The sequence below is a fragment of the Hordeum vulgare genome, chromosome 5H (genome assembly GCF_904849725.1).
Source record: "Hordeum vulgare subsp. vulgare chromosome 5H, MorexV3_pseudomolecules_assembly, whole genome shotgun sequence".
NCBI lineage: Eukaryota > Viridiplantae > Streptophyta > Magnoliopsida > Poales > Poaceae > Hordeum > Hordeum vulgare.
Genome location: NC_058522.1, coordinates 572,413,135 through 572,438,598, shown reverse-complemented (window position 1 = coordinate 572,438,598; position 25,464 = coordinate 572,413,135). Strand labels below are relative to the sequence as shown.

The window sequence follows — 25,464 nt, the reverse complement described above, 5'->3', positions numbered from 1 at the left end:
AGAAGGCCGAGATCATCGTCGAGCTGTACGTGTGCTGAACGCGGAGGTGCCGTCCGTTCGGCACTAGATCGTGGGACTGATCGCGGGACGGTTCGCGGGGCGGATCGAGGAACGTGAGGACGTTCCACTACATCAACCGCGTTCACTAACGCTTCTGCTGTACGGTCTACAAGGGTACGTAGATCGAATATCCCCTCTCGTAGATGGACATCACCATTATAGGTCTTCGTGCGCGTAGGAAAATTTTTGTTTCCCATGCGACGTTCCCCAACAGTTGGCAGCTTGAGGTATCTGGTCAACACACGACCAGATATAGCTTATGCTGTGGGGGGGCCAGTAGGTTCATGGAGGCTCCGGGCAAGCAACATTGGTTGATCATCAAGTAGATTCTCAGGTATATTAAGGGGACTCTCGGCTACGGGTGCACCTATAAGGCAGGAGGAGGTACTGCACTGACAGGATACAGCGACAATGACCATGTGGGCGATGTGACTGACAGGAAGAGCACCTCGGGACTTGTCTTCTTCCTCGGCCCGAGCATCATCACTTGGTGTTCCCAAAAGCAGAAGATCGTAGTTTTGTCGTCCTGCGAGGCTGAGTACATTGCAGCTGCGACAGCATCCACGCAGGCAGTTTGGCTCAGCAGGCTGGTCTCGGAGATCCTTGGAACTGAGAACCAGACAGTGCAGCTCAACGTCGACAACAGATCAGCTATTGAGCTAAGCAAGAATCCAGTGCACCACGAGAGGAGCAAACACATTGATCTGCGTTATCACTATATCAGGGAATGTGTGGAAGAAAGAAAGGTGGAAGTGAAGCACGTTCGAACCGAGGATCAGCTGGCAGACTTGCTGACGAAATCGCTTGGGCGCACGAAGTTCACAGAGCTCCGGTGCCGCCTTGGGATCGTCCTTGTCAAGAAGGAACAACAGGATTAGGGGGTGATTTGAAGGATAATCCCGTTGCCAACTTTGCATCAAACATTAGCTGAATAAACGGGCCGTCAGTGTGCACTTGTACACGTACGGTTCAGGGTAATTTTTCTTCTTCAGTTAAGTTAGCTAGTGGCTTTAGAATCGCCGGCAAGACCGCTTCATGGGATGGCACGAAAGTCGCGGGATTGACGGCGTCGTAGTCCCCCCCCCCCCGGCAAGCGTTAAAGCGTAGCATCGTGGGATGGCACGATCAGTAGGCTGGGCTGCGAGGGTGTGGGTCTTTTCCCCTTTGTAATAGGCAGGCAGTTTCGAGCCTGAATAACAGAACATGAGGAAAACGCTGCAGACAGTTCAGCAGCTCCAAAAACCCTAGTCTCTCTCCCCTCGCTCGATCTAGCAGTGATTCCTCTCTGTCGATCGCGTTTCTGCCAGGTTTTGCAACAACAGTGTCCGTGCCGGATCCCTCATCCTTGGGCGTCGTGTAGGCGGCGGAGGCCGCCGGTGGCGATGGTCGGCTCTGGTTGCTGGGCTTACCGGAAGACGCCGGTGTGTCCGCGCTGGCTCTCTCGGCCTTGGGTGTGTGGGAGGCCGGCGGTGGTGGCCGGCTGCGAGACGTGTCGCCGGCGCCGGCTCGCCGCTTGTCGTCGTCCCTGGGCGCATTGTTGGCGGCAGGCGTTGGTGGCTGGCTGTGGTTGCTAGGCTTCGCGGCTGGAGCGGGAGGCGCGGGTGACCGGGGTCGCGGCGACGGCGTCGGCATTGGCGTCGGGGTAGAGCGCGGCTTGGTGAGTCCCGTGGTGCTGGAAGCGGAGGGATCAGGCGGGTGGCGGACCGAGAGCGCCCCCCACGCCTGCTGGAGCAGCTTGAACACATCGTCGGCGGCGGCGGAGCGGTTCTTGTCGGGGTGCAGAACGAGGCAGAGCCGACGGTACCGCCGCTTGATGTCCTCGTGTGTGACGCCCCCACCGCCGGTCGGCAGCGACGTCCGGGCGCCGACGCTGAGGACGGCGTACCAGTTCCTGCCGCTGGTGCGGGAGGCGGCCGCGGCGGCGTGGACCTTGTAGGAGGCGAGGGCGTGCGCCAGCCCCGGGAGCGACCGGCAGCGCGCCTTGTAGTTGCTAACCGCCGGCGATCGGACGAGAGAGTAGGGGAACCGAGAGGGGTAGACGATGATAGACTGTATCAGAGACGAGGGTTTTGCGCTACGTTAACTGACTGCAGCTTTTCTATGATTTCTGTTATTCATAGGCTCCTCCAACGGCAGCCGAAAGAACAGGTAAAACCAGCCGATTCTCTTGCCGACCTACTGGTCGTGCCATCCCACGACGTCGGGCAGAGATCGAGCCACTACTTCGCCCGCAAGTGTCGCCGAGATCATGCCATCCCATGACCAGAAACTTGAGAGTGAATCTAGCTAACTAACTAACTGAAACTAGATACTAACTACTGAAGCTACTGACCGAACGTGCACAAACACACGATGTCGGCTCTTATTCAGAAAGCATCACTTGTAGATAATCTTCGTGCAACTTATTAGCTAACAAATCACCCCCTAAGTCTGTTGCACGTCTTTGATTCCAAGCTTGAGTCGCAGTTCTTCAAACCTAGCTCTTCCAAGTGACTTGGTGAGTATGTGTGCAAGTTGATCATTTGTTCTCACATGATCTATGTCAACCCTGCCCTGCTCCACACACTCACGAATGTAGTGATATCGAAGATCAATATGCTTGCTTCTCTCATGATGGACTGGGTTCTTGCTTAGCTCGATTGCTGACCTGTTATCAACCCTAAGCTTCACCTTCTGCACATCAGTCCCAAGCATCTCTGCAAGCAGTCTGCTGAGCCATACTGCCTGTGTTGCAGCTGTTGTTGCGGCAATATACTCAGCCTCACATGATGATAAAGCCACAATTTTCTGCTTTTGCAATGCCCAGGTAACCACACTGTCACCAAGAAGAAATAGCAGCCCTGTTGTGCTCTTCCTGTCACTTGGATCTCCAGCATGATCACTGTCACTAAACCCATCGATGTTGTCTCTTCTGCTTGCTCTGAAAATACACCCCAAGCTTAGAGTCCCTTTCAGATACCGCAGAATTTGCCTGACAGCCACCCAATGCTCTTTCCCTGGTGCTTCCATGAATCTGCTCACAACACCAACTGCAAAAGCGATGTCTCGGCGAGTGTTTACCAGGTATCTGAGGCTGCCAATTATGCTGCGATACCTGGTGGCGTCCACCACCTCTCCCGTGTTCTTCCCAAGTTTCAGGCGATTCTCCATCGGTGTCCAACATGAATTGCACTCCTCCATGCCTGCATCTGCCAGTATCTTTGCTGCATAGCTGCTCTGGCATATCCTGATCTCTCTAGCATCTTGTTTCACCTCTATACCCAAGTAGTAGCTGAGTAAACCAAGATCATTCATCTGGAGAAGATCATGCATCTGTTTCTTGAACTCATCGATGGATGTGCTCGATGTCCCTGTGATGATCAGATCATCCACATAGACTCCTACCAGCAGGAAGTTGTCGCTATCCCCTCGACGGTATAGAGCATGAACCAGTTTACACCGATCAAACCCTAGGCTGATCATAGTGGTGTCTAGCTTCGAGTTCCATGCACGAGGAGCCTGCCGTAGCCCATATAGTGCCTTCTTCAGTCTTAGCACCAGATGTGGACTAGTCTTGTCGATGAAACCAGCAGGCTGATGAACATATACTTCCTCTTCAAGGTCTCCATTCAAGAAAGCAGATCACGCATCCAGATGATGCACACACCAGCGACGATGTGCCGCCACTGCCAACAAGATGCGGACTGTCTCCAGGCGCGCCACAGGAGCAAACTGTTGGGGAACGTCGCATGGGAAACAAAAAATTTCCTACGCGCACGAAGACCTATCATGGTGATGTCCATCTACGAGAGGGGATGTGTGATCTACGTACCCTTGTAGGCCGTACGGCAGAAGTGTTAGTGAACGCGGTTGATGTAGTGGAACGTCCTCACGTCCCTCGATCCGCCCCGCGAACCGTCCTGCGATCAGTCCCACGATCTAGTGCCGAACGGACGGCACCTCCGCATTCAGCACACGTACAGCTCGACGATGATCTCGGCCTTCTTGATCCAGCAAGAGAGACGGAGAGGTAGAAGAGTTCTCCGGCAGCGTGACGGCGCTCCGGAGGTTGGTGGTGATCTTATCTCAGCAGGGCTCCGCCCGAGCTCCGCAGAAACGCGATCTAGAGGAAAAACCGTGGAGGTATGTGGTCGGGCTGCCGTGGAAATGTCGTCTCAAATCAGCTCTAAAACCTCTGTATATATAGGGGGGAGAGGGAGCCTTGCCTTAGGGCTCAAGGAGCCCCAAGGGGGTCGGCCGAGCCAAGGGGGGAAGGTCTCCCCCCCCCCAAACCGAGTCCAACTTGGTTTGGTAGGTGGAGTCCTTCCCTTTCCCACCTCCTCCTTTTTTTCTTTTCTCTTTGATTTTCTTCCTATGGCGCATAGGGCCTTCTTGGGCTGTCCCACCAGCCCACTAAGGGCTGGTGTGCCACCCCCAAGGCCTATGGGCTTCCCCGGGGTGGGTTGCCCCCCCCCCCCCCCCGGTGAACTCCCGGAACCCATTCGTCATTCCCGGTACATTCCCGGTAACTTCGAAAACCTTCCGGTAATCAAATGAGGTCATCCTATATATCAATCTTCATTTCCGGACCATTCCGGAAACCCTCGTGACGTCCGTGATCTCATCCGGGACTCCGAACAACATTCGGTAACCAACCATATAACTCAAATACGCATAAAACAACGTCGAACCTTAAGTGTGCAGACCCTGCGGGTTCGAGAACTATGTAGACATGACCTGAGAGACTCCTCGGTCAATATCCAATAGCGGGACCTGGATGCCCATATTGGATCCTACATATTCTACGAAGATCTTATCATTTGAACCTCGGTGCCAAGGATTCGTATAATCACGTATGTCATTCCCTTTGTCCTTCGGTATGTTACTTGCCCGAGATTCGATCGTCAGTATCCGCATACCTATTTCAATCTCGTTTACGGGCAAGTCTATTTACTCGTTCCGTAATATAAGATCCCGCAACTTACACTAAGTCACATTGCTTGCAAGGCTTGTGTGTGATGTTGTATTACCGAGTGGGCCCCGAGATACCTCTCCGTCACACGGAGTGACAAATCCCAGTCTCGATCCATACTAACTCAACTAACACCTTCGGAGATACCTGTAGAGCATCTTTATAGTCACCCAGTTACGTTGCGACGTTTGATACACACAAAGCATTCCTCCGGTGTCAGTGAGTTATATGATCTCATGGTCATAGGAACAAATACTTGACACGCAGAAAATAGTAGCAACAAAATGACACGATCAACATGCTACGTCTATTAGTTTGGGTCTAGTCCATCACATGATTCTCCTAATGATGTGATCCCGTTATCAAGTAACAACACTTGCCTATGGCCAGGAAACCTTGGCCATCTTTGATCAACGAGCTAGTCAACTAGAGGCTTACTAGGGACAGTGTTTTGTCTATGTATCCACACAAGTATTGTGTTTCCAATCAATACAATTATAGCATGGATAATAAACGATTATCATGAACAAAGAAATATAATAATAATTAATTTATTATTGCCTCTAGGGCATATTTCCAACAGTCTCGCACTTGCACTAGAGTCAATAATCTAGTTCACATCACCATGTGATTCCAACGAATCCAACACCCATATAGTTATGGGGTCTGATCACGTCTTGCTCATGAGAGAGTTTTTAGTCAACGGTTCTGAAATTTTCAGATCTGTGTGTTCTTTACAAATCTTTATGTCATCTTATAGATGTTGTTACTATGTGCTATTCGGAAATACTCCAAATATCTACTCTACTATACGAATCTGTTTCACTACTCATAGTTATTCGGATTAGTGTCAAAGCTTGCATCGACGTAACCCTTTACGACGAACTCTTTAACCACCTCCATAATCGAGAAAAATTCCTTAGTCCATCAGTTACTAAGGATAAATTTTGACCGCTGCTAGTGACTCAATCATGGATCACTCTCTGTACCTCTCAACAGACTTTCTGCAAAGCACACATCAGGTGCGGTACTCAGCATGGCATACTTTAGAGTCTACGGCTAAGGCATAGAAGACGACCTTCGTCTATTCTCTTTATTATGCCGTGGTCGGGTTTTGAGTCTTACTCAAATTCACACCTTACAACGCAACCAAGAACTCCTTCTTTGCTGATCTACTTTGAACTCCTTCAAAACTTGTCAAGGCATGCATCTTGTTGAAACTTCCATTAAGCGCTTTTGATCTATCTCCATAGATCTTTGATGCTCAACGTTCAAGTAGCGCAATCCAGGTACTCCTTTGAAAACTCCTTTCAAACAACCTTGTATGCTTTACAGAAATTCTACATTACTTCTGATCCACAATATGCCAACCACATATACTCATCATAAATTCTATAGTGCTCCCACTCACTTCTTTGGAAATACAAGTTTCTCATAAACCTTGTACAAACCCAAAATCTTTGATCATCTCATCAAAGTGTATATTCCAACTCCGAGATGCTTGCACCAGTCCATTGAAGGATCACTGGAGCTTGCATACTTGCTAGTATCTTTAGGATCGACAAAACCTCCTGGTTGTATCACATACAATGTTTGCTCAAGGAAACCGTCGAGTAAACAATGTTTTGACATCCTACGTGCAATATTTCATAAATAATGCAGCAACTACTAACATAATTCTAACAGACTTTTAGCATCGCTACGAGTGAGAAAGTCTCATCATAGTCAACTGTTTGATCTTGTCGGAAACATCTTTGCGACAAGTCGAGCTTTTCTTAACAGTGACTTATCACCATCATTGTCTGTCTTCTTTTAAAGATACATCTTTACTCAATAGTCCTATGACCATCAAGTAGTTCATCCAAAGTCTACACTTTGTTTTCATACATGGATCCTCTCTCGGATTTCATGGCTTCCAGCCATTTGTCGGAATCTTGGCCCACCATTGCTTTCTCCATAACTCGTAGGTTCACTGTTGCTCAACAACATGACCTCCAAGACAGGGTTACCGTACCACTCTGTAGTAGTACGCGACCTTGTCAACCTACGAGGCTTGTGGTAACTTGATCCGATGCTCGATGATCACCATCATCAGCTTTCACTTCAATTGGTGTAGACGCCACAGGAACAGCTTCCTGCGCCCTGCTACACACTGGTCGAAGTGATGGTTCAATAACCTCATCAAGTTCTACCACCCTCTCACTCAATTCTTTCGAGAGAAACCTTTCCTCGAGAAAGGATCCGTTTCTAGAAACAAACACTTTGCTTTCGGATCTGAGATAGGAGATGTACCCAACTGTTTTGGATATCCTATGAAGATGCATTTATCCGCTTTGGGTTCGAGCTTATCAGATTGAAACCTTTTTCACATAAGTGTCGAAACCCCAAACTTTCAAGAAACGACAGTTTAGATTTCTCTAAACCTCAGTCTATACTGTGTCATCTCAACGGAAATACGTGGTGCCCTATTTAAAGTGAATACGGTTGTCTCTAATGCTTAACCCATAAACGATAGTGGTAATTCGATAAGAGACATCATAGCATGCACCATACCAAATAGTGTGTGGCTATGACGTTCAGACACATCATCACACTATGATGTTCTAGGCGGCATGAACCGCGAAACAATTTCCACATTGTCTTAACTGCGTACCAAAACTTGTTACTCAGATATTCATTTCTATGATCATATCGTAGACAGTTTATCCTCTTGTTACGACGAACTTCACTCCGAAACAGAATTGAACTTTTCAATATTTCAGACTTGTGATTCATTAAGCAAATACTCTAGTATCTACTCAAATCGTCATTGAAGTAAGAACATAATGATATCTACTGCGTGCCTCAGCACCCATTAGACTGCATACATCAAAATGTATCACTTCCAACAAGTTACTATCTTATTTCATCTCAATGAAAACAAGGCCTTGCTCATGTGGTATGATTTGCATGTCACTAGTGATTCAAAATCAAGTGAGTATAAAGATCCATCAGCATGGAGCCTCTTCATGCAATTTATACCAACATGACTCAAGCGGCAGTGCCACAAGTAAGTGGTACTATCATCATTACCTCGTATCTTTTGGCACCAATATCATGAACATGTGTAACACTATGATCGAGATTCAATAAACCATTGAAGGTGATTATTCAAGAAAATAGAGTAACCATTATTCTCTTTAAATGAATAATCGTATTGCAATAAACACGATCCAATCATGTTCATGCTTAACGCAAGCACCAAATAACAATTATTTAGGTTTAACACCAATCCCGATGGTAGAGGGAGCGTGCGACGTTTGATCATATCAACCTTGGAAACACTTCCAACACGTATCGTCACCTCGCCTTTAGCTAGTCTCTGTTTATGTCATAGCTTTCATTTCGTGTTACTAATCACTTAGCAACCGAACCGGTATCCAATACCATCATGCTACTAGGAGTACTAATAAAGTACACATCAACATCATGTATATCAAATATACTTCTTTCGACTTTTGCCAGCCTTCTTATCTACCAAGTATCTAGAGTTGCTCCGCCTCACTGACTGTTCCCCTCATTACAGAAGCACTTAGTCTCGGGTTTGGGTTTAATCTTGGGTCTCTTCATTAGTGCAGCAACTGTTTTGCCGTTTCACGAAGTATCCCTTCTAGCCCTTGCCTTTCTTGAAACTTAGTGGTTTTACAAACCATCAACTATTGATGCTCCTTCTTGATTTCTACTTTCGGAGTGTCAAACATCGCGAATCACTCAAGGATCATTGTATCTATCCTTGATATGTTATAGTTCATCACGAAGCTCTCACAGCTTGGTGGCGGTGACTTTGGAGAACCATCACTATCTCATCTGGAAGATTAACTCCCACTTGATTCAAGTGATTGTCGTACTCAGACAATCTGAGCACACGCTCAACGATTGAGCTTTTCTCCTTTACTTTGTGGACAAAGAATCTTGTCGGAGGTCTCATACCTCTCAACAAGGGCACGAGCATGAAATCACAATTTCATCTCTTTAGAACATCACTTATGTTCCGTGACGTTTCAAAACGTCTTCGGTGCCTTGCTTCTAAGCCATTAAGTATTTTGCACTGAACTATCGTGTAGTCATCAGAAACGTGTATGTCGGATGTTCACAGCATCCACAGACGGCGCTCGAGGTGCAGCACACCGAGTGGTGCATTAAGGACATAAGCCTTCTGCGCAGCAACGAGGACAATCCTCTTCAAAGTTTGCTACTATCAACTTTCAACTAAATTTTCTCTAGGAACATATAAAAACATTAGAGCTATAGCGCAAGCTACATCGTAATTCGCAAAGACCATTAGACTATGTTCATGACAATTAGTTCAATTAATCATATTACTTAAGAACTCCCACTCAAAAAGTACATCTCTCTAGTCATTTGAGTGGTACATGATCCAAATCCACTATCTCAAGTCCGATCATCACATGAGTCGAGAATAGTTTCAGTGGTAAGCATCTCTATGCTAATCATATCAACTATACGATTCATGCTCGACCTTTCGGTCTCATGTGTTCCGAGGCCATGTCTGCACATTCTAGGCTCGTCAAGCTTAACCCGAGTGTTCTGCGTGTGCAACTGTTTTGCACCCGTTGTATGTGAACGTTGAGTCTATCACACCCGATCATCACGTGGTGTCTCGAAACGAAGAACTGTCGCAACGATGCACAGTCGGGGAGAACACAATTTCGTCTTGAAATTTTAGTGAGAGATCACCTCATAATGCTACCGTCGTTCTAAGCAAGATAAGGTGCAAAAAGGATTAACATCACATGCAATTCATAAGTGACATGATATGGCCATCATCATGCGCTTCTTGATCTCCATCACCAAAGCACCGGCACGATCTTCTTGTCACCGGCGTCACACCATGATCTCCATCAACGTGTCGCCATCAGGGTTGTCGTGCTACTCATGCTATTACTACTAAAGCTACATCCTAGCAATATAGTAAACGCATCTGCAAGCACAATCGTTAGTTTAAAGACAACCCTATGGCTCCTGCCGGTTGCCGTGCCATCGACGTGCAAGTCGATATTAACTATTACAACATGATCATCTCATACATCCAATATATCACATCACATCGTTGGCCATATCACATCACAAGCATACCCTGCAAAAACAAGTTAGACGTCCTCTAATTTTGTTGTTGCATGTTTTACATGGTGACCATGGGTATCTAGTAGGATCGCATCTTATTTACGTAAACACCACAACGGAGATATATGAATTGCTATTTAACCTCATCCAAGGACCTCCTAGGTCAATTCCGATTCAACTAAAGTTGGAGAAACTGACACCCGCCAGTCATCTTTGAGCAACGGAGTTACTCGTAGCGATGAAACCAGTCTCTCGTAAGCGTACGAGTAATGTCGGTCCGAGCCGCTTCGATCCAACAATACCGCGGAATCAAGAAAAGACTAAGGAGGGCAGCAAAACGCACATCACCGCCCACAAAAACTTTTGTGTTCTACTCGAGAAGACATCTACGCATGAACCTAGCTCATGATGCCACTGTTGGGGAACGTCGCATGGGAAACAAAAAAATTCCTACGCGCACGAAGACCTATCATGGTGATGTCCATCTACGAGAGGGGATGTGTGATCTACGTACCCTTGTAGACCGTACAGCAGAAGCGTTAGTGAACGCGGTTGATGTAGTGGAACGTCCTCACATCCCTCGATCAGCCCCGCGAACCGTCCCGCGATCAGTCCCACGATCTAGTGCTGAACGGACGGCACCTCCGTGTTCAGCACATGCACAGCTCGACGATGATCTCGGCCTTCTTGATCCAGCAAGACAAACGGAGAGGTAGAAGAGTTCTCCGGCAGCGTGACGGCGCTCCGGAGGTTGGTGGTGATCTTATCTCAGCAGGGCTCCGCCCGAGCTCCGCAGAAACGCGATCTAGAGGAAAAACCGTGGAGGTATGTGGTCGGGCTGCCGTGGAAAAGTCGTCTCAAATCAGCCCTAAAACCTCCGTATATATAGGGGGAAGAGGGGGAGCCTTGCCTTGGGGCTCATGAGCCCCAAGTGGGTCGGCCGAGCCAAGGGGGGAAGGTCTCCCCCCCCCCAAACCGAGTTCAACTTGGTTTGGTGGGTGGAGTCCTTCTTCCCTTTCCCACCTCCTCCTTTTTTTTCTTTTCTCTTTGATTTTCTTCCTATGGCGCATAGGGCCTTCTTGGGCTGTCCCACCAGCCCACTCAGGGCTGGTGTGCCACCCCCAAGGCCTATGGGCTTCCCCGGGGTGGGTTCCCCCCCCCCCCCCCCCGGTGAACTCCCGGAACCCATTCGTCATTCCCGGTACATTCCCGGTAACTCCGAAAACCTTCCGGTAATCAAATGAGGTCATCCTATATATCAATCTTCGTTTCCGGACCATTCCGAAAACCCTCGTGATGTCCGTGATCTCATCCGGGACTCCGAACAACATTCGGTAACCAACCATATAACTCAAATACGCATAAAACAACGTCGAACCCTAAGTGTGCAGACCCTGCGGGTTCGAGAACTATGTAGACATGACCCGAGAGACTCCTCGGTCAATATCCAATAGCGGGACTTGGATGCCCATATTGGATCCTACATATTGTACGAATATCTTATCGTTTGAACCTCAGTGCCATGGATTCATATAATCCCGTATGTCATTCCCTTTGTCCTTCGGTATGTTACTTGCCCGAGATTCGATCGTCAGTATCCGCATACCTATTTCAATCTCGTTTACCGGCAAGTCTCTTTACTCGTTCTGTAATACAAGATCCTGCAACTTACACTAAGTCACATTGCTTGCAAGGCTTGTGTGTGATGTTGTATTACCGAGTGGGCCCCGAGATACCTCTCCGTCACACGGAGTGACAAATCCCAGTCTCGATCCATACTAACTCAACTAACACCTTCGAAGATACCTGTAGAGCATCTTTATAGTCACCCAGTTACGTTGCGACGTTTGATACACACAAAGCATTCCTCCGGTGTCAGTGAGTTATATGATCTCATGGTCATAGGAACAAATACTTGACACGCAGAAAACAGTAGCAACAAAATGACACGATCAACATGCTACATCTATTAGTTTGGGTCTAGTCCATCACATGATTCTCCTAATGATGTGATCCCCTTATCAAGTAACAAACTTGCCTATGGCCAGGAAACCTTGGCCAGCTTTGATCAACGAGCTAGTCAACTAGAGGCTTACTAGGGACAGTGTTTTGTCTATGTATCCACACAAGTATTGTGTTTCCAATCAATACAATTATAGCATGGATAATAAACGATTATCATGAACAAAGAAATATAATAATAACTAATTTATTATTGCCTCTAGGGCATATTTCCAACACAAACACTTCATCAAAATCAATTCCTTGCCTCTGTGTGTATACCTTTGCAACCAATCGCGCCTTGTGCTTGACGATATTTCCTGCTGGATCCCTCTTCACCTTGTACACCCACTTCAGCCCGATTGCACGATGTCCTGCTGGGAGTGAGGCGAGCTCCCAAGTGTTGTTCCTGAGGATTTATTCCATCTCCGGCTCCATAGCTCCACGCCAAGCAGGTTCTCCCAGTGCATCGTCCACTGATGTGGGTTCCTCTGCAGCAGAGAGGCACAGCCCGCTGTACTCGAGTGTCTGCACTGGTGCGTGATCGATGAGGTGTTCGACAGTCTTGTACCGCAATGGCACCCCTTCGGAGTCGAATGTCTCACCATCGGGTGCACACACCCACCCATCATCGTCACTTGCCGGTGATGTTGGAGATAGCGGCTTGCTGGTCGCAGAAGCTGCGTGCTGGTCTGCCCCTATCTCCGGAGAGTGTGGTGTGGGCGCCTCACCATCCGAGACAGCAGCGTCCACAGCACTGGGTGTGTGAGGTGTAACAACGGGATCATGGGAATCTGGACTTACAGAGTATGTTGTGGTGATCGGCACCCCCAAGTCGGAGTAGATGACGGTGAACTCCCTGGACTGGGTATCCGTCGGGTCGCCCCCGTCCTTGCTCCAGTCCCAGCGCCTCTCCTCCTCGAAGAGAACGTCGCGCGTGATGTAGAGATGCTTCCCAACGGGATCGTACACCCTGTATCCCTTCGTGCCCGGCTCGTACCCGAGAAAGATCCCTGGGCACGATCTGTCCGCGAGCTTGTTCTAGACGGGTCCGATGAGCTTGACATGTGCGACGCAGCCGAAAGTGCGGAAGTAATCCACCGTCGACTTCTTCTTGCGCCAGGCTTCGTACGGCGTCACCCCCTAAAGGCTTCTCGTTGGTGATCTGTTGAGGATGTGCACTGCCGTGCGCACTGCCTCGCCCCAGAATGTGCTTGGCACGCCCATGCTCTTCATGAGACTTCGGGCCATCTCAACGACGGATTGGTTTCTCCGCTCGACAACTCCGTTCTGCTGCGGAGAGTAGGGCGTAGTTGTGTTCCTCTGGATGCCTGCTTCCTTGCAGAACACGGCGAATTCATTCGAGTTGAATGCACCGCCACGGTCCGTGCGGAGTGCCCTGAGTTTTACGCCGCCTTGATCTTTTTGAAGAAACGAAATGCCTCATCTTTGCTTCGGAGCACCTCGAGCCACATGTACCGGCTGTGATCGTCTACCATGAGCAGGAAGTATTTGTTGCCGCTCATAGTCACAGGCGTGATGGGGCCGCAGAGGTCGTCGTGGACGAGGTCGAGGCCCTGCTCTACACGAAACGTCGTCGCACGTGGGAATGGCGTGCGATGCATCTTCCCAAGGGTACATCCTTCGCAGAACTGCTCCACGTGCTGCACAGCAGGCATTCCTCTCACCATCGCTTTCGCACTCAGAGAGTGCAATGCCCAGAAATGGAGGTGCCCGAACCTTGCATGCCAGCGCCAGGCGACAGCATCATCCACCTTGCCGAGGAGGCACACGGGCGCAGCCAAGTTCAGAGCCACGGCATACAGCCGGTTGCTCGTCCGCTGCACCCGTGCCAGTAGCACGCGCTCTCTGTCGTACAGACAGAGCACGCCATCCTGGATCACTGACCTACACCCCTGCTTGTCGAGCTGCCCCAGGCTCACGATGCTCGTGTGTAGCTGGGGTATGTAGTAAACATCGGTGAGAGCTCGGTGCTCACCATTCTTGCAGGTAAACACGACCGCACCGCGCCCGCAGATCTGCACGATGGACCCATCTCCGAAGTGAACCATGCCACGCACGGACTCGTCGACCTGCGTGAGCAGATCACGGCGTCCCATCATGTGGTTGCTGGCGCATGTGTTCAGGTACCAGCGATCGTCATTTGTGGCCACGGCCACAACCCGTGCTTCATTTAGGAAGATCTCACCGCCTTCCGGGTTCAGAGCGGCAGGTGCTGGCGCGTGCTGCGCCTTGCAGGCTGCGAGAAGCAGTCCTGGCTGCTCCACCTCGCCTTCAACCACGGCCACGTTGGCCTGGTGGTCTTGTTGCTGGCGATCCCGAGCCCTTTTCCGGCACTCTTTCAGCCAGTGTCCGGCGATGTCGTAGTAGCGACAGTCACCTTTTCTCCTGGGCGCTGCGGTTCCTCCGTTGCCGCGGCCAGCACCTTGGCCGCGACCTCCTCCTCCTTGTGCGCCCTTCGGCTTTCCGTTGACACGCCCACGACGCTCTCCGCCGTTCGATGATCCGCCGGGGGAGCCACCGCTGAGCTCGAGTTGTCGTTGCCGTGCCAACCATTCGTCGGCAGTGAACATGAGTTGACCCCCCGACGTGTGTGCCTGCTCGCGCTCGCGCTCCTCGACAACAAGGAGCCTCCCACACAGCTCCTCGAGGGAGAGCTGCTTGGTGTCCACAAGGGACTCGATTGCGACCGCCATCTCGTGGTAGGTCGTGGCACAGTGCGCAGAACCTTGAGGACAGCTTTGTGCTCGTCCACCGGATCTCCGAGTGCCTCCAGCTCGTCGATGATCGTCCTCAGACGCATCACATAGGACTCGATTCCCTCGTCGTCCTTGTACCGGAGCGATTCGTACTCCGAGCGTCGGGTTTGAGCCTTGGCCTCGCGATCCCGCTCGACCCCAACACGCATGGTTTTCAGGGTGTCCCACACCTGCTTGGCCGTGGGTTTTGCGCCTAGGATGCGCATCAGCTCCGGCGGCACTCCCTTTAGGAGTGCGATCATGGCGCGACGGTCGTCGCGATCCGAGCCTTGCCCAGTCTCCACGACGCTCCACAGCTCGTCCGTCTCAAGTTGCAGCTTGGTGATCATGGCCCAGTCGGAGTAGTTCGTGCGCGTGAGCATCATAGGGGGCGCACCACCCCCGCCTTCGTGCACGACGCGCACCCCCGACCCCTCCTCTGTTGAGAGGCGAGCCAGGGATCTCTCCACTCCCGGCGTCACTGCGCCGGCCTCGTCCTTGTCCTCCCGCTTCTTGTTCTTCTCGTCGTCGCTGGGGGTCATCTCTTCGGCGGATCGGACACCGCCGGTGTCTAGGCTGGATCGGACACCACACCTCGCTCTGATACCAATTGTAGTTGCTAACCGCCGGCGCTCGGACGAGAGAGTAGGGGCGAGAGGGGTAGACGATGATAGACTGTATCAGAGACGAGGGTTTTGCGCTGCGTTAACTGACTGCAGCTTTTCTCTGATTTCTGTTATTCATAGGCTCCTCCAACGACAGCCGAAAGAACAGGTAAAACCAGCCGATTCTCTTGCCGACCTACTGGTCGTTCCATCCCACGACGTCGGGCAGAGATCGAGCCACTACTTCGTCCGCAAGTGTCGCCGAGATCATGCCATCCCATGACCAGAAACTTGAGAGCGAATCTAGCTAACTAACTAACTGAAACTAGATACTAACTACTGAAGCTACTGACCGAACGTGCACAAACACACGATGTCGGTTCTTATTCAGAAAGCATCACTTGTAGATAATCTTCGTGCAACTGATTAGCTAACACGCCTGGGCCTCCCGCGCCGTCCGGAGCGCCCCGGCCACGTCGCCGACGAGGAAGCGCTGCTCGGCGAGCCTGTGAAGCCTCTCCGCGGCATCCGCCGTGCCGCTCCTTCCGCCGGCCGCCATGGGATCGAAACAAAAAAAAGGAGGTATGTTGGGCTGGGCAGCGTCCACCATATATGGAGTCCCGCGGAGCCGAATCCGACACTGTTTCTGTTTGGAGCTCCGAATCCGAGTCATATGTGAAGCTGAGTAGTCGTACGAGCAACACATGTACGAGATAAAGACACCTTTGGTTTGATAAAAATTATAGGAATTTTAGAGAATTATATTCCGTAGGAATTTGTTTCTAGAGTTGGTTTAGTGTGTACTCCCTCTGTTCTTAAATATAAGCTTTTTTAAATGTTTCATTAAAAGACTACATATGAATGCATATAGATATATTTTAAAATGTAAATTCATTTATTTTGTTTCGTGTGTAGTCTTCTAATGAAATTTTTTAACAGACTTATATTTAAAAACGGAGGGAGTAGGAATGGAAACCATATGAATCTTCCCTATAGTTTAGTTTGCATAAAATCTCCATCCGAGTCCAACCTCATGCACAATTTCCTATGTTTATACAGTACTATATAACAACTATGGCATGCACCTATTCCTTCAAAAAATCTACTACTCCCACCTATCAATATTACTTGTCTTTACATGTATTTCAGCAATATTACTTGTCTTTACATGTATTTCAGTGCTAGAAACATCCATTTTAGCGACAAGTAATATGGATCGGATGAAGGACTAAGTTTTTCATACGAACATGATCAAAGTATCAAATAAGTTGTAGTGCAAACTCATGTACGTATTTTCAATTCATGTAGGATTCAACATAGTATGGCATCTCAATTCTATGTTCATTTTTCTATTTATTTATACATTTTTAGAATGATGAGAATCAAAGACACCCCATGTCCCTAACACAATGTATACCAGAGTGCAGTTCATAGGAAGTGAGCAAAGATAATTTCGATATTTCACCGCAGCTTCTCACCATCATTTATTCATACCCTTGCAAGAGAATCACATTAGTTTTTTCATAGCACAACTGCATGGTACTCTGTTAACTCCATCATGCATACTCTGGTGTAATGCATGTTGAGCACCTGAGCACTATATATGTGAAGGCCGTATCCTTTCGACATGAATATGTTACAGTTGTATCGTGCAAGATACGCGTTATTCTTGAAAAAAAAAAACAGGTTATCGGGATCCGATCCAGGGCTGAACCCTCCCATTGTCATCGTTCTTCATTGCAGCTCGCCGACTGGAGCTTCATTGAGCCACAGGAAATGGATGAAATCATAGAGCTGGGCGCTCACGCTTACCTGATGCAAGAGCCACGCAGCGCGCGCATGCAAGGTGAGATTGAAATGCTAGGGGGGCAGATAAGTGACATCAAGCTTAAGAGTAATCTCTCGAACCTTGTATGGTGTTGGATTCAGCTTCCTCAGATGGTCCGGCCTCATTCGGTCCAGCTGACGCATGCACCGACTCCTGTTTTCGTTGATCGATGGCAGCTCTTCCCTTTGTACGGCTTCGGCACGAGAACAGGATAAAGGTTGACGTCAGTATCTTTTTATCAACTTGAGTGCTTCACTCACAATACATTGCGCACACACAAATTTAAAATAGAATGAAATGCATCAGAGATCCTGAAACTAATGGGTGTCAAGTTAGTCCTAAAACTTCAAAAGTGCAGATTGATGCCCAAAAGTTTGTAAGTTGTTCATCGCGGGTCCTAAGCTGCAACTACACCAGCCCTATAACATCACACCACTAATTGCTTATTAGCAGAAATCCTTATTCTATATTGGTTGCACTAATCAGTGACATGATGCCATGATTGCAAGTTACTTCAGCAATGCCAGTATGAACAACTTACTGTCATAATTGCATTTTACTACATACTTGATTAGTATGGATATAGTAATCTAGTGGTTGTCATCTTCGTTTCTAGGCACCTAATTTAGGAACTGTAACTATGCAGATGAAAACAAGCCAAATGCCAGAGGACATTAGTTGTAGGCCTATAGTTTGTCAGATCTGTGTGAATGACGTATATGTTCAGATGGACCAGATTTTAGTGTTGTGATATGTAGAACGGCAGAAGCTACTCGAGTGGATACACATACATGAATTTCCGGGCCAGTAGCACTTCAATAACTCCTCAACATGCTGTGGAACAACATGGGCTCTCTTTGACTCGATGAAAGGGTGACGACATAGGATCCTCTCACCAACCTATCAAGGAATGCAAAAATGATCAAGCCCACACATATACATATCCGCCAGCTAATCATGAGAAAGTATATGCTTGGCAGCAGATTTTGAAGTGGACACATTCTTTGATGCAGGCTTACTGCTCAAGCGTAACATCAATATTGTTTACCTTTGGGATTGGCTCGTCTTGTCCAGTCATTATATCAACTAAAGGATAACCTTCCTTTCCATACAATCTGTAGCATCGTTTCTTACATGGTATTGATACCTGGAGCATAGAAATACAAATAGTCATTCTGGTACACCAGCGGTTGCCAAAGCTATACCTTTTTGCTTTGAATACTAATGAGTAATAAAAGATATACCTTTGTGACATCTTCAGAGAGTTTAATGCGAGGCTGTTTGTTAATTTCAACCAACTTGAATACGCAACCAAGTGCTGCTTGCGCATAGCAGGTAACCAGGTAGGTGCCAATGCCAAATGAATCTACCTCATGGCCCTACACAGAATATCAATAGTCATTCACCAAGCCATCGACCATAGTGGAGCCACAAAAACAGATATCTTTGAGCAGAGCAGATGCATATCCATCAAATTCACAGGCTCGTGTATCTTTAAACAGTTTTCTCTTAACCGCTGGATTTCAATCAGCAAAAGCTACATTCAGTAGGTGATACACTGCTAGTCAGGACTAGCTGGGTAAGTTTACTCTTAATATCTATCAAAAATTAGCTAGACAATTCTAGGCATACTGTTTTACTCATTATCACTGTTAATCAAAACCAACGGATGACAAAACCACCAAATGACCAAAAGCACTAACAAGTGGCAACCATCTGAATGTAAAATTGCTGAAAAACTACCAAAGTATTTCACTAGATAAATATAGAAACATATAATAGCTCGAAGGGTATGGTATCATCAAACATTTTAGCAGCAAATTATCTGAACTTCTAAAGTACAGTGTACCTGCTTGTTCAATGCATCAATTGTTTCCTCATTGAGATCATTGCTTGCTGTAATATTCGTTTTTCCAAAGCCATCAACCCCAAATTCTTTTTCAATTGCACAGAAGAACTTGCGTGTTTCAATAGACAGATATGCTAAATCACCAGAGTCTAACCTAATTCCAACTGCCTTATACCTGAAACGGAAAGTTTTCATTAATGCTTAACAACTAAGGTTTATGAATCAACATTACACCCAAATTTCAGCTAAAATATGTAAATGTTATAAGGAAGTCGAATGTAGTCACTAGCCAGACCTATCAAGTAAATCCATCCCTTCTTTTAAATCATTTGTTGTTCAGACAGCAATATACTCCCAACGTTCCTAAATATAAGTCTTTTTAGAGGTTCCACTAGAGGACTACATACGGATGTATATAGACAATACTTTAGAGTGTAGATTCACTCATTTTGCTCCGTATGTAGTCCCCTAGTGAACTTTCTAAAAAGACTTATATTTAGGAACGGAGGGAGTAGCTAACATGTTGCAGGCAGATCTTACTACTAAAGTTCAGCAAGGGGTGTAGTTAAATCCTAAAGTAAGCAAAAAATGCAATCAAGAGACCTAAATTTCTAAAGCAAAGGGATGGGGGTAACCATATCTATACCCAAGATGATTGTTCGAAATACTGGAGAGACTTCATAATAATTGATCGTACGTATCACAGAAAGGGCGCATGGTTGGTATCAAATGCCTATGGTATGAGGTCTAGACCCAACAAGTTAGGCATCAGTGAACCAATTATTAGGTATGAAAAATTAAACTATTCCATGCATATATATCCAAAGATGCAACTTGTATGTACAATGGAAGAAAAACTCAAAAGAAACAAACTATACACATGTAAAAAACTAGAAAGTATCTGAAAAGTATTAGCAAGGAAACACACCCAGGAGAAAGCTTAATTTTATTTTGTGTTATCATCAGCTACAACTTCACATGTAACAGAAGCAAGTTGGGTAAATAAGAAGAAAAGACTAAAGTACAAAGGATGTGTTGACGCAATAGTACCCCATATCATTGAGGGCTAAAGCAACAGCGCAGAAGTTTGGCACTCCACTTCTCATGACCTAGCAACGATACATACTTAAACATCAACCATGCCCATATATAACCTGAGTTAATGCATTAGTTCTGTCAAGGTCAGTCCTGAAATAGCTAGAGTATAATTGGTAAAGGTCAAAGAGACGCATTTAAAAAAGAAGATTGTAGGGGAGGGCCCTACAGTAGCACATTTTAAATTTGGCTTGGTTAATAATTTAAAACAGTTACATAAACAGAACATTCAACATATATGGGCTAGATATTCATATTTTAATCTAACCATAAAAGAAGAAACATGCAGAAACAAATCGGTTTAAGCATGTCAGAGAAAACATGTTTTAAAGTAATAATGAATAATTACAGCATCGACAAAGTTAGTCAACTTTAGAAAAATCCATTGAACAGAAGAATATGCAGGCCATGCCCTAGAAAGCACGAGTACACTGATGCAGAGCAAAGATTAACTAACATCGTATGTGTCCACCAGGGCCAGGAAGGAGTTTGGAAATGCCAGTGCATATGACGTGAATGCAGCCAACTCACTTTGATTTGTTTCGCCAAAGGAACCACGCAATGAACTAGCATCCTGAAAAGGATGTGAGGACAGATCTTGAATAGTTAAACATAAGTTACTAGCCATAAGTTCTATAGCAACAAGTTACAGAGGAATTGTGTAGCAACTTGCAAGGAAGAGAACCTTCATGGATAAGTACAATATTTCTGATATGTAGTCTGTATTATTTAATCTCTTATTCTAATAGGTCAGATGAGATGACAAGAATCGTATGAAGTTTGTTCACTAAAAAGCATTTAAATAGGTACGGCCAATCACAAGCATCAAACAATGTTTAAATTATCAAGAGGAAAAGTTTCTATAAGACTTCAGTAACATGAGCAGATGAATTAACAAAATAACTGGTATTTTATCACACCTGAATCTTAACCAGCCAATTCTGCACTAGAGAGACAAAATCTTCACATTTGTTCGAACCATCAGAGCTAGAAAGTGCTTTGTCAATGATTTCATCAAGACCCTACAGTCAACGAATACATTAGCAAAGAAGACCCATGGTATAAAAGAAATTTAGTTCTCACCGCAAAAAAAAATGACGAAATTCAGGATCAAACAAATTTAATGAAATAGTTGCAAGGTTCTTGGTGTAAAACAAACTGCATCTTGTACATTTACCTGATGGGTTTCCTTTTTAAATGGTCAGATCTATTGTGTCTTAACTGGGTGAAAATTAAGTGACTTAGATTTTTGCTCATACTAGCCAGATGATATGATTATCTATTAGATAAGCATGCGCTTAGCTTCACGCACCACATATATATACTGTTCTTCACTATTTTGCATTTGAATATCAATGTCAGAGGGATTGACTAATATCATCAGATTGATGAATGATTTATGTTCACCTATGTATTCAATACAAGTGCAACTGGTTACAAAATTTTGGCCCAAATGCATACTCTATCTGGATGGATCCATTCTCAAAGTATCAAATAGTTGGTCCAAACTGGAATTGCACAAGATGAAAAGAGGGGAACTAGGGCAAGAAGCAAGCTTGTGCTAGATGAATGGTAATAAACACAATCTATGTCGGATACATTCTGGAGAACATCAAGCCTATCGACAAAGAATTATTCGAACATAGCAGATGTTTCTTTCCTGGACGGGAATAACATTTCAACTACTCCCTCCGTCCCAAAATAAGTGTCTTGAGCTTAGTATAACTTTGTATTAGAACTAGTACAAAGTTAAGACAGTTATTTTGGGACAGAGGGAGTACTAAACAACAAAGTTGAAGCAAGTACCAACCACCAGCAAATTTATTCATAACCATAGCAAGACCTGAAAGTAACTACTAACCAGGAAAGAGCTCACAAATGCATGTGAGTGAGTCCCGCGTATTGGTATCCCAAACAACCTTCCTGCTGCAACATTGCTGCTCAGGTAGGAATGTCAGACTATTGCTTATTATGATAAATGTCTGTCTGGATAAGCATTGTACGGCCTTCAGTATAACTTAAAGTTGGTTCACATGTTCAAATATTGAGTAAGAATATTTATCATCTAATGATGACTTAACATAGTTTTAAAACTGTATAGTCCATTTCAACAAACCATGTGATGCTAATCTAGACAGTTAATGATAGCTTGCATCGGTAGCACAAGGAACTCAAAGATATGTCGCCTACCATGAGCACCCAGCAAATAATTTGCAAAGCTAAGACCTATGAAGACATAACAAATATGTCCGAAGGCAGATAGAAAGAGACTATGGGAAAATTCTGAAGGTACATATTGTGCTCATTGTGTGATCAGATCATACCTTGTTGCATCAAATCCTCCCATATAAGAATATCTTGATGCACTGATTCCTCCATCCGGCCCCTGATAGATGAGTGCTCATAAGTCCATGTTAAGGATAATGGATCAAAAGATGCAAAACAAAACAAAGTAAGACCCACTTGAGCCCGTCGAAGTCCAAATTCAAGTAAATTCTTTGGCTTTCCTGCTACAAGGCGGTGCCTTGCAGCATTTGTAGTAACCAAAGAAGCATAGTTCACCAGACTTAAAAATGGAGTTTCAAGAAGTTGGACAACCTGGGACAAAAAATAAAAGGCAAAACTGAATAAGGTAACACGTGACAACTATGAATTTTATTCGCTAAACATCTCCTGGTACTTACCGCAACAGGTCCTTCGATTATCATCAGTGGAACCTTAGGAAAGACGGCAGAGCCCTCAGGGATCGCATAAACCTCAACATCTGAGCAGTCAATCGAACTGAGGTACTCAAAGAAGCCGTCCTGCCAAAAGAAAAGTAAGCATACAGTTTTAGTAGAACGCAAAAATGAAATGGTTATCCAAACAAGAATGAGTCTACTTGAGAGTGACAACTAAAATTATATTGTGGGTTTTGTTTGCTCATAGGCATTTCAGATGGTGGTTGGTTTCAGGGGGCATCCAGAAGGATCCCTTTAGTACCCACTAACCTGATCCTTCCACTTGTATGAGCATCCAACTCAACTAAACCCATTCATACATGAGCATGAGCATAATCTAGATAGAGTGCAGGATTTCCAATAAAATGATCCATGTTTTTTTATACAACTTTGGCATTCCTACCTCACATGTAGGCAATGCAGTGCGCAGAAAATTGATTTCCTCTTCTTTCAACTTGAAGTTGGCAATAAATCGTATACACTCTTCAAGGCCGCCAAAGACGGTGAACTCACCAGCAAAGGGGCTCTTCCGGAAGTAAAGATCAAAGCTGAAAACAGTATGGTTCGCAACAGACATCAACAAGCATAAGTGCATAACAATCCAATTAGAAGACTGACAAGTAGAAGAACGGCAATAGTAGCATACAGTCTCATATTGACTAACCAGATCATACTCATAGTAAAAGAATCTCACATTTCCAGACAGGGGATACAGAGAAACTGACCGCCTCAGTGAACATATGGCTGGACTCATCCATATGGTTCTAATTAACACTGCAGCTATGCTCTATATAACCTCCAGAAACAGTACACTCGTAACGAGTGTGCTCCATCGCTTGGTTATAGGCTATTTCCATTGGTTTTAACACTCCCAGCCAAGCTTGATACCTGGTTCACTGCTTGCTTCTATTGATGGTAGGCAGGAATGAATGTACAAACAGTTGTTCATGTATTCCATGAGCATAAGTTTTCGTCTCAGATTCCTCGTAAATCATGGTTTATTTATATCTCCCATACGACCACCCGCCAGTTTCTACCGTTCCGCAGTACTTCAGCAACCGCCAAAGTATCCACCACACAAGTTTTATACATCGAACCAAATAGTCCCTTAAATGGAACACTGGCCATGGGACTGACACTAGCTAACTGAATTCACAGGCTGACATCACACTTGCCGAAATTTGACAGCGCGGAAACTCCCCGGAGCTCGAATCCAGGACACGGAAATTTGATAACAGATCCTAAACTTCGACAGCAAACTGATTCGGCGGAGCTGGAAACTGCCTGCTGCTCCTAGACCGTCGCTCCGCCGCGGCGCTCAATAGCAAACGGCGCGTGTAGTGGAATAGAGCGAGCGGGGGTTGGGTGGGTGAGGGTGCTCACACGGCGCGGTCGAGGTGCTTGCCGGCCTTCCAGTAGGCGTAGGCCATGGAGAACTGGTAGAGGTCGGTGAGCAGGGGCGTGACCATCGGGTTCGTCGGCCGCGGCACCGCGCCCCCGCCGCCGGCGCGCACGTCCCCGTTCGCCAGCGCCGCCGCGGCCATCTTTCCGGTGGTGGTGGGGGAGCGGCGAGGTCGGAGTGGAGCGGGTGGAGGAGGGAGGGGAATCTCGCAGGCAGCCGATGGTACTTTTGCGAAGAGGAATGGAATCCTATTCCCCGCGCGGCTCGGCGGATAGCGACCTGACGCGCACCCCCGCACGCGGTAATGGGCCAGCCAATTAGTCCCTCACTGCATTTTTTTCTTTCGGTTCTTTCTTTCTCATTTTTACATCCATTTTATATAAGGCAGCTGCTACGCGCCGGTCGACGAATCTTTTTAAAAGATCCGCCACCTCACGAATCGTTAGATGTGCCATAATCTGACGGCTCAACGTATTTTTCTACTTCGTATCAATAAACTTATTGCAAAAATATTTAAAATGAAAATTATGTTATGGATTTATTGTTTTGCATCATAGATTATCTTACGGGTCTATTCTTGACAACAAAGGTTGTGCTGCGAGATTTTTCTTTTTTGCGTGAAGTTCTTGTCGCATTTTTTCCAACAAAGATTTTGTTGCGGATTTTTTTAACAAAGCTGATGTTGTAAAAGCTTGTCTACGCTATCGTCCGTCATTTACCAACATGGTTTTGCAACACCGTTGTCGTTGCAAGATAAGATAAAGGGGCAAGTGGTTGGCAAGGAAAATAATGGACGTATTTGTGCGTGTTTGAGAATGTCTGGATCAAGAGCGATCGAATGCTTGCACGGGTGGTGGAACTCTTCGCGCGATAAACCGGCTGATCATTAGCGTTTCCCTTATATAAATTGAAAATCTTTCTAACAAAATTATTACAGTTTTATGATTTTCAAATTCATATATATTTACGAAAATATAGAACAACTTTTAAGTTCGTGCTTTTTTCAAATGTGTAAACATTTTTTCAAATTCATGAACAATTCTAAAACTCCCGAGGTATTTTAAAATTCA

The 25,464-nt window shown here is 46.3% G+C and overlaps 1 protein-coding gene across 1 annotated transcript; it reads right to left on the bottom strand.

Annotated features, from left to right (window-relative positions):
* Positions 1-16,959: 16,959 nt before the first annotated feature.
* LOC123394954 (nicotinate phosphoribosyltransferase 1-like) lies at positions 16,960-24,641 on the bottom strand. Its single transcript, XM_045089859.1, has 15 exons — positions 24,376-24,641; positions 23,396-23,540; positions 22,957-23,076; positions 22,736-22,870; positions 22,597-22,658; positions 22,134-22,209; positions 21,193-21,294; positions 20,730-20,846; positions 20,228-20,286; positions 19,178-19,352; positions 18,573-18,707; positions 18,377-18,475; positions 18,120-18,228; positions 17,409-17,521; positions 16,960-17,312 (listed from the first exon to the last, which is right to left on the bottom strand). Exons 1-15 carry the CDS (start codon positions 24,534-24,536, stop codon positions 17,235-17,237), a joined length of 1,686 nt encoding a protein of 561 aa, XP_044945794.1. The 5' UTR covers positions 24,537-24,641; the 3' UTR covers positions 16,960-17,234.
* Between the last annotated feature and the right edge of the window lie 823 nt (positions 24,642-25,464).